At 37.4% G+C, this 10,898-nt stretch overlaps 1 protein-coding gene across 1 annotated transcript in view; it reads left to right on the forward strand.

Moving 5' to 3' along the window:
- Positions 1–7,465, forward strand: part of LOC140239467 (ATP-dependent RNA helicase DHX58-like) — a 28,659-nt gene extending 21,194 nt beyond the window's left edge. Inside the window, exons 10-15 of the mRNA XM_072319301.1 lie at positions 1,234–1,400; positions 2,436–2,574; positions 3,063–3,296; positions 3,795–3,962; positions 5,180–5,334; positions 6,902–7,465. Coding sequence (XP_072175402.1) covers positions 1,234–1,400; positions 2,436–2,574; positions 3,063–3,296; positions 3,795–3,962; positions 5,180–5,334; positions 6,902–7,465 — 1,427 coding nt within the window. The remainder of the gene's footprint in view (positions 1–1,233; positions 1,401–2,435; positions 2,575–3,062; positions 3,297–3,794; positions 3,963–5,179; positions 5,335–6,901) is intronic.
- The last annotated feature ends 3,433 nt before the right edge of the window (positions 7,466–10,898 follow it).

Consider the following 10,898-nt stretch of genomic DNA (forward strand, 5'->3'; position numbering starts at 1 on the left):
GGAATTATAGACCTATATCTGTTTTACCCATTTTTGCTAAGATTATGGAGAAATTAGTATGTAACCAGTTTTACAGATATTTGATTGAAGAATCTATATTGAGTGAAAGTCAGTTTGGCTTTAGACCGAAACATTCGACTGAAACAGCTCTATTGAACGTGACGGCAAACTGGTCAGATTCTATAGACGAGGGCAGATTGGTAGGAATGGTGACCTTAGATTTGAAAAAAAAAAGCCTTCGATACTGTCCACCATGGTATTTTATTGTATAAACTCAGAAGAACGGATTCGCACGGAGTTGAAACGAAGGAGTATTTCTTATTATGGGACAAAACTGTGGAATAATTTGAGAGATGATATTAAGGTAGCAAATTTGGGTGAGTTTAAAAGGCGAGTAAATGAGGATGAAAGTGTTTTAGCAAGAGCAAAGGAATTTTTTGTGTTCAGATAATATTTGTGATTATATGTTTTATTTGTTTTGAATATATATGCAGGGGCGGGTGGGTTGCAGTTGTGTGTGTGTGTGTGTGTGTATATGCGTAGGTTAGGGTAGTTAGAGGGGATGTGCAGTGTACGTTTTACAGCAATCTGTTATCAATAGTTTTACTGTGTGTGTTAGATATTATTTCGGTAATTTTGTGTTTTATCTTATTTTATTGTTTTTATTAAGCAAGTAATTATTTAATTAATCATTTTAAGAATTTTATGATTTTAATGGAAATGTTATTCTATTTTGTAATTTGATAGTCTTGCCTGTTTTGTGTCTTGCCTACGATATTATGTTGATGGACTTGTGTAGTTTTATGTAGTTTATATTTGCTTTGTATCTATGATGATGAATCCCGTTATGTATACTTGTTTTTATTGCACGGACTGACTGAAAAACAGCCGTGGCTGATGTTAGTACCGTGGTTAAATGAAATGAATGAAAGAATGAATGAATGAATGAATGAATGAATGAATGAATGAATGAATGAATGAATGAATGAAATAAAATAAAATGTAAGACACTCTCACAAGCAGGAATCATTGTGGTGCAAAGCTGGATGTCAGAAACTTCAAATGAATATTTCCAGTGATAAATAGTAGGCCAACATGTAATTTTGTACACTTAAACCGGAAGGTCCCTCGTCTCACAAGGTATACTGGTACACAATGTAGCAGAATATAGGTTTCGTTGACGCCACTTGACTGATCCTTTGAAAATGTGTATTTCCTTGATGGCTACCGTAGAGGGCTCGCGACTTCTGACTGCTGACAGCACCTCGACAACAGCACGCTCAAAGCGAGGCCAGCCACACTACGAGAACTGGGTGGTCGATTTCACCAAGCAAATCAGACTTCGAGTGAACGATGGCGAAGAGTGTCAGAAACTTCTCACCTACGTAGAGTTCCTCAGGGTGAGAAAATTTCTTCAGACTTTTAAAGCAATGATGCTGCTTGAAAAAAAAAAAAACACCGAGAGAAAGAATTACATGTAGGCCTATTGTATAAACTTGTAGTTGACGTTTAATCCAGTACATAATCTCTGTTTTTAGCACGCGAACACAACATAAATGAAATATTCAAATTCATGAAATTCTTCTGTCGAGATGTTTTCATTGCAACTGATTGACAAATTGCCCTATACATCGACGTAAATAAGCACTGAATTGATCAGTAGTCAATTCATCGCTTATTTAGGTCGATGTAGGGCAATTTGTCAATAAATGAAATACATTGTGTAGCTGTTGTTTTTGACAAAAAGTACTGGAAATTTTCAACTCCTGTTGTTTAATGGAATGAAAAAACTAAACTAAACAAAACAAAAAAGATCCCATAAACTCTCAATTAATATAAGGAAGAAATCTCTACCTCACATTACGATGTCCAACAATATACCAAAACACCAATGTACCAATATGCCAACATACCAGCATACCAAAATATACCAACGTACCAACATGCCAAACGTACCAATATACCAATATACCAATATAGGGCCCAACATACCAATATACCAACATTATACCAATTATTTACCAATATACCAACATCACACCAATTTACCAATACACCGATATACCAACATGGGTTACGTGTTGATGCATGTGCTATCACATGTATTTCAACTTCGTCACCTGCAGATAGCCTATGATGAATGTAGTTATTGCGTTTATAATAATTATTACATCAAGGATGACAAAGTTGCGTGCTTCCGTGTCAATCTATTGATATTGCAGGGGCAGAATTTTTGTATTCCCATCAAGATTCGCTTTAATTCACTCACTTTTATGTCGGGAAAAGCTCCTTAATGTATGGACAAAACTAATGAAATGAGAAAGATTGTGACTTGACTTCACTCTGTGATGATAATTATCATCTTGAATATTAAAGGTTTGTCATTTGTATCTTGAATATTAAAGGTTTGTCATTTGTGCACATGGTATATACAGAAATACAACAACTGCCTGTTCATTAACCGTGATGTGCGTACCACTGACGCCATTGACTACATGGAGGAGTTCCTAGCCACTTCAGAACGAGAAATAGCTTCGGGCCTGACTGATGTGATTCTAGCCAAGCAGTTTAGAGGTAGGACCCACATCATTTTGAAGTTTCCATCATGTTGTATAGTCACAATGTATAGTACTGTACAGATAATTAAGCCAATAAAGATAATTACGAAGATAACAAGAACAAAAGACCAGCTAAGATTTAAGGTTTACTAGTAGTACTCTATTTTGCTCTTTGTTGTTTGTATACTGCAACAATTGCTACAAAGAAGCCATATATAGAGGTTGGCATTTTCTACAGCCAGAATGTTATATGATATCATAATTATTCGAGAGAATTGTGATATGGGAAGTTCGGTGTGGAAAGACAGTTCACTATTACTATTTTTCTAAGGTAATATGACAACAATGGATTCTTGAATGTGTGTGAGTTTGTGCGTGTGTGTGCGTGTGTGTCACATGTCTGTGTGTCTGTGTTTTGCCTGTTTATGTATAATTTGGTGTTATCCCTCAGCCTTTTTTTTCAGCAAAGTAAATGAGGTTTCACAGAGTTATTATTTTTCACAGACGCTCTCCCCGAATTGCGGCAGTATTCCGAGCTGCGTCAGAGCAGCAGCAGCAACCCCGTGCTGGCCGAGCTGGGGAGAAGGCTAAAGCACGAATACCGCCTTGAGCCGGAATCTCTGACCATCATCTTCACCAAGACTCGCCAGTCAGCTATGGCTCTGGTCAAATGGCTGAATGAAGAACCGTTCTTGCAGCAGTTCAAGGCTGGTTTCCTTATCGGAAGTGGTGATCAAGGTGCGTAATCATGTTCTCTTATTAAAGCACATCAGATTCATTCTCGTTAACCGCACATATTATGGACAAACAAAAGTGGTCACTATTTCGGGACATCATATTACACTTAGTACTTTCGCATGTTAGTAATCCTTGTCGAAAACACGCAGGCTACTCCCATTTCATAGCGAAGTACGGCAGACAACTCGGAGAAATACTGCACGGTATATTTGAATTCTTATGAGTGAGCTAAAAATATTTACATTCTAAAGGTTAATGTTTACAATTTCTGTATATGTTCTCCTCATGTCACTCCTCACTAAAATTGCTAAACCGTACAATACACCCTGGACTGATCTGCTTTGATTTTTTTTCTCTCCTTTCTTAACTTTCTGAAAATAAATTTCAAAAACTTTCATATTCATTTTATATCATACTTTCTTGCTGTCATTACTGCTCTAGGCTTCCTACAGGTACTTCTGTAGACCACGTCGTTTTGTCTGTTTGTCTTTCCAACAGGAATGACTTCTAACGCACAGGCTGAATTGCTCAAGATGTTCAGTGAAGGAGAAAAGAAAATCGTCGTTTCTACGTCAGTAGCAGAAGAAGGTCTCGATATCCAGAAGTGCAACGTTGTAGTCAGATACAACTACGTGACCAGTGACGTAGGACACGTGCAGACAAAGGGTAATTGGACGACTCGAGATACGATCGTAAAAATTTGTGATTGAATGCGTTTCAGAATGGAAACTTAAATGACTTCTTCCATTTTTTTTTTCTTTCGCGTTGTGATTGTAATTGCATGTTATCAGGATAATCGATTCATAATCAGTCTTTCTTCAACGATCGTGGTTGGCAAGTAATTTGGTTCTACACTATTATTTTGTTGTTGATGTTGCTGTTCCGGATCTTCGGCACTCTGAAAGCCATTTTTGCCCCCCCCCCCCCCATTCCGCTGCCCGTGGACCATTGACTGCTTCTATAAAACCTATCAGTGCCAATTCGACGGACATGCCTCCAAATATGCGCCACGTTTGTTTGTTTGTTTGTTTTTTCTTGTGGTTTGTTTGTTTGTTTGTTCGTTTGTTTGCTGTTATTGAAATTGAAAAAAGAAAATTGCAATCTAAGAATCTATCCTAACACGAACTTAACTTGCATTGAATCATTTTTGAAAACGTTAAAGGACAATTTTGGACCTGAAATAACTTTAAAAAATGCAAGCAATTTAAAAGCAAAAGCATGACAATTTTTTTTTCAAATTCAGATTGAAAATAAGGAAGTTGCGATATTCTAAAGATTCTAATATTTATGTCAAAAAAGTTCTCGAGCAGTATAAATGCGCAAATTGGTGAGCTGATTACATCATCACCTCACAAGTGTTCTATTGATCGTTTACAAAACAAGAGACATGGGTGTCTAGCGCTCACCTGAGCATCGCAAGTTAACCTTCCACGCATTCCTGCAGACTATGACCTGCACATAGGTGAAGAAGAAAAGCATACATATATAGCAAACTGGGGAGGGGCGTGGTCAAGGGGGTGAATCGTATCTATTTGTATATTCTATCACAATGGCCAAGTGATGGCGAACATACCTGCCAAGTTTGTAGAAAATTTTGGCATGCCTTTTCAAAAAGAAAATGAAAAACGTGAAATCATAGTAAACTTCACCGAAATCACTTAGCTCCCACCATTAAATCCATAGGCTTATAAAAAGTGTATAATGTACATCAAAATGACTGAATATACACGTAGGCCTGGTTCAATACACAGTATATGTAGAACAATTTATTTGAAGGCAATAATAGATAAAATCCGTTGACGTCACTTTGGTTTTTGTAGGTTTTTGTTTTCTTTTGGTGATACGTATATAATTTCTCCGAATTCTGAACATGTGACCCACAGGTCGAAGTCGAGCGTTCAACGGCAAGTCGTACCTTGTAGTCAATGCTGATCTCCAGCTTGAGTATCGGGAACTACAAAACATCATGCGGGTCGCCATGATGAAAGAGTCGGTTCAGAACCTGGCCAAAATGGATCGGAAAGTGTTAGCCAGGCGGGTAAGTTCTCTCTTTATCTCGCTCACTTACTCTGTTTGTTCTCACCTCCCTTTCCCCTTCCCGCTTGACTGCTCCTCTCAAATTTAAGTGTATGTTGTAGATAACGCAAAATATATATGTTTTCATATCGGTTGCGTTCTCGTATGGGTCTTGCTCAAAAGAAAATTTACAAAAGAACGGATAAACTACAAAATTATACTCTTTATGAAAATAAGACATGATAAGACAACTAAAAACGAAAATGACATAAAACCGGCAGCTATGATTATTTTGAGAAAAGTGGCCAATAAGACTATTGGATGCAAACGGGCGCAGCAAGATTTTACCAAAGGATTAATTTCTTCTTTATTTTTGTCAACAGTCGCTAACCTGCTACATGAAAGTAAATCGACAGTTTCAAATTTCAAACTTTATTTTGAAATTCAGACAAAAGGTATAGTGACAGTGTTATATCGATGTGTGAACAAATGTCATATCCTACGAAGACAGGCCAGATATCATATAGATAACATTCATGGTGATAGGGTAGAGACATAATGATACAGAATGATTCATCCGAATGATAAGAATATGAACAGTTGTCGGAGGTTAAAGTATCATGTAGCCGAACGGATTTAAAGATACCAAAGCATCTTTTGTTAGACCAACTTCTTTCTTATAAGCACACTCTCTGTTGAAAATCAAAATTAATGGAAATCCTGTAAAAATGATGCAGGACAGCGTATTAATGGGTATAGAATTTATTTCGGAAACAGGCCACGTGTTAATACTTTGCGTCGTTTTGCCTCCAGTAATGAAGGAATAAACATATACATTTCCATTCACGTAGACCTACATGAAGTCTCTATATGCTACGCAATACAACTATACATGCTTTCCTCATCTATACTAACTCTCTCTACCCCTTCCCCCATTGTGGCTTTTAAACACATACGCAAGCACGCACACACACAACAATCATAGATTCGATATCTGTAGGGCCTATAGGCATACCTGTGCTTTGGCGTCTTATCCGCTATATACCGACGGTTTCACGCTGCAGGGCGATCAATCCTCAACAAACTATACTAGTACATGTATATCCAACGGATATGTATAATGATAGAGAGAGAGAGAGAAAGAGAGAGAGAGTTATGTATATGTATATATATAAATATGTATATATTATGTAAATTATATATGTATATATAATTTTAGCAAAAATGACGGCACATGTTACTAATTTACCATTTACCCCACTGTAAATTGGTGTTCCTTTCAGCTCAATCGATAGTCATTCGCCCATACACATTCGTAGGGTCGTAATGATGAGGACTTTTTAGAGTTATCATGGCAATCACTTCGGAATAACGATGTCATGGACCACTGTCATGGTCTGGCCCTATTGTCACAGTAAAACCCTATAGAAATTAAGAAATAACAAACGAACGCCTTCACAAAACTATGTATACCTAAATTTAAACTGCATTAATATTTCCAAAGCTATCGGATAGTGCGAGCGAGTCCTCGAAAGCATGTATATAGTCTGATGTTATTTCTAACCGTAATTGTGTCTTGTCTCTCTTAGATACGAGAGGAGCAGAGAGAAGACCAGAAGGAACGCTTGATGAAAAAGAAAAGTCTGGAAGCCAAGACTGCTAGGCGAGTCGATATGTCCATCAAGTTCCACTGCATCAAGTGTTTGACCATGGCTTGCACTTCTGATGACATTAGATCATTCAGAGGTACCCATCACGTGGTCTGCAACGATCAATTCCTTCAGTGCATCCAGCGTAAGGATTATGAGAAGGTGAAGATTCTCGACGGAATGGAACACCGTCAGGAGATCTTCTGCGGCAAGTGCCAAAAGAAATGGGGGACCATGGTGGTCTGCAGAGGACATAAACTGCCTCTCATTGCTGTCAAGAACTTCACATTGATAAACCAACAGGGACGCAAGATGCTCTTAAAGAAATGGAAAGAGGTGCCATTCACGATCCGAGACCTTGACCTGAGTGACCTGGAGGAACAGGTCAACAACCTCTCAGCGCCAAACGACGACGATGCCGGCAACCAGAGCGATGACGGCAACCAGAGCGATGACGACAATCAGCTGGCATACTTCAACATCAAGGAAGACGAAAATAACTAGGCATCATGGTCTTCGTGGATATAGGAACGGTGTTTGATACCCTTATCATAATTCATGCAGCCAATGTTGAATTCCTCTAAAGCACATTAAACGTCCTATAGGCCTAAATACTCTTCTACGCAATGTTCACTTCTGCTGGGATTTACAATGCAGGAACCCGACTTCTATATAGCATATGCAAAAATTCGGAAAAACAAGATCTAACCAAACACCAACTCCGTTATAAAGACATGACGTGAATGATATTGAGATGTGAATTTTCTTCAAATTGTTTCCCTGCTGGTCTATAATTTGACAAACATGTCTGAAAGAAGTAACCAAGGGACTCGAGCCTGTCATCATGGTCATTCTCTCCTATAGATCAGCAGTTGCGATCGTACAAAATAATTTCATTTTTGTAGAGGGAGACAAATTGAAAAAAATTTACACCTCAACCTTCACCCCTCATATCTTGCTTTCGTGCATGATATTATTGACATTGGTCATGCTGCAGCAAAAGTATGCACATCCTAAGATACTACGTAGAGCATACATCACAGCATCCGAACTAAACACGTAAAACAACGGAATAAGTAATTTTTTGATTTTTTTTTTATATATATATAAAAAAAGATGTGACGGAAACAGCCGTTCTCAATCTTTTCTAATACTCCCATCTCACAGTCCCTTCATAACAATGAGTTATTTACTTGCGCCGCACAATGTGTAAATCACTTTGTATAGGCAAAGGCCATTGTATTCTTATATCCATTTTTTTTTTCAAATACCATATCAGAGCTGTTCTACTATATGTTTATATCCACTTTTGGATATGGAAATAGAGTTACCTATGTACTTTTTTCTTTTTTAAACAGTTACACATTTATTTCATAGTATCAATTGTTACAAGCTTACGACACAGTGTTGGTATCCATATCATCAATAAGGCATATGTTATAATGCAAGTTTTATTATGTGGTATAATGTGCGCTAAATTTTATTCATCATTGATGACACTTCTGATTATCTTGCAGTATGATTTGTTACTGGAAAAGAACACAATTTCGACGATAATGTGAAATCGGTAAAAATTCAGCGTAACGGAGATCACCTATAGGCCTACTTATCATTAACAGGGATTTACAGGGAAACATGGCTGGTTTACATTGTGGTACAATATATGGCAAAATATAAACGAAGTGTTGTTCATATTTGTTGTTTGCATGTATAACTAATTGAATGTATGCATTACTGATCACGTAGTCTACATGTATTTGTATTGTATTTTCTACTTTTGTATGGTATTGTCTGTATATTAGTCAACTAAAGAATGATAATGATAATAATACTCATAAATAATCACAATCTATTCAAAGTAGAGTTCATGTCCATATGTGTAAAGCTGTTTTGAATTGTACCATTTTTTGAAACTCAGAATCGGACTTTTCTCACACAAATTGTCCCACATTTATATACATTGTACGTACTTAGAAAAACAAAAATAAATCTACATAACTTTTTTTTTCTACTTCGTTCATACAATGCATCTACATGCATAATCATATTTGCTTTTAACTCGTTGTTACTGCCTTGTCGTAAAAACAAAAACAAAAGCATGATTTGTTTCAAACTATGGAAAGGCTTGTACCCAAGAGCACGGATTTCCTGTTAAAAACTATTGAGAGATCTACTCCAACTTCAGGTGCTGATTTTAATCACTACTACTTGCTGATACTTGCAACTCAATTGCAGTCTCTTCACTTACATCATGAGTCTTAGCCTTCTATTAATCATTTTCTGTGGTTTTGACATTCATTTCGCATAGGAAAAGCTTCAAACGTATAGATAAGCATCAGAGCAACTCATGTCACAAAATGTGTTTTTAAAGTATCAAATTATGTAAACACGATTTTGGCGTCATTTTAGTCTCATAGTGTAATATAACAACATACATTGTACTGCATAATGGAAATATGCTAACGTAATAATTTCATACCGAAAATTTACCAGATAGACACGTTAGAATGACACTTCCGAACACAGCGAGATGGGACCTTCTCATGTAGGAAGAGACATATCTCCAGCTATATTAAGGAGGCTCTTGTACACGAATTAGTGTTACATAATTTTTGTCTCGCATGACGTTGCTCTATCAACTTCTTTTGTGACACCTTTGCGACCTGATATGCAGTACAATATTGTAGTCCTCATCAACGAGCTCTCTCTTCTTCTGCAAGTGGAAAGTAGGCCTATGTCTTCAAATTTCCCATGTTGTTCTTGAGTAGCGTAGTGAGGTCTTTTAAAAAAAAAAACATCTCCATGTCTTGACTGAATTCCGCTGTATGATAATATTAGTCTGGCAAGGATTGCATTGACACACAGGGGCGGATTCATTAATTCCGTAGAGGGAATGCGCCTTTGCAAAATTAAGGGGGTACATGTCCCCCCCCCCCATTTTTTTTTTGCATTTTATTTCTTTTGTTTTAACCAAAAATAAAGAGGGGGCGCCCGGTGCGCCTCCCCCCCCCCCCCCCGATCTGCCACTGACACATACCTGTGGCAATTTGAAATGTACTTTTGTTTTTTAATAAACGTAATATAGGTTTTAAAGATGAAGAGAGATTAGTTGAACAACCTTCTAGCTCTTGGAGCAAAAAAAAAAAAAAAAAGGGCCATTAATTATGACGAATGCGCGACGCATCTAATGAGCGAGCTTGTGAAAGAGAAATACAAGACAACTAGGAAATACTGTCTTTAAGGTAACGAGTATTGAATTACACGTATCAAGAAAAGCTCGTCATCGTATATAGCGCACACAAAAATTGTGAGGGGATAAAAACAGTATGTTCGTATATATCATGACGGGCATGAATGATTGCACGTCCTTAAGTTTCAGAGAATTTAAAAAAAAACGATTTTTTTTTTTTTTAATGGGACATTACAGGGGTCTAATCCTTGTTCTGATATTTCCAAGATAGTTTTGAATAATTTGGAAGATGTCATGGCGATATCTTCGTCCATTTGAACGTCAGGATATCCATTGACCACCCGAATACGACAGCTTCGGTTACAGTCTGATGGTTTGTGCCTGGTTCGCACTACACCATTAAATGCCATCGATACAGCTGACACGTTTATGATTTCACAAGCACGAAACTGATTTGTACTGGAGTGTCTCTCAAGAAGTACGCATGTACTGTATTTAAGCATAGTCTGACATACACACACACGCAAATGCATTGGTGTTTTGTGTATATATCTGGTGTGTACTATTCAGGGCCTACTTCCATCTCAAAAGAAATTAGCCATGGCTGTTTTCAGCTACATAAGATCGTATTATGTGCGGGGGGGGGGGGGAATCTGGACCACAATACTAAGGCCCCATTACAGGATAAAATAACTGGGTTTATTCATTATATCCGCTGTTGTGTACTAATTCCATTGCAAAAGAAAT

Source organism: Diadema setosum, chromosome 16 (assembly GCF_964275005.1).
Source record: "Diadema setosum chromosome 16, eeDiaSeto1, whole genome shotgun sequence".
In the NCBI taxonomy this organism is placed as follows: Eukaryota; Metazoa; Echinodermata; class Echinoidea; order Diadematoida; family Diadematidae; genus Diadema; species Diadema setosum.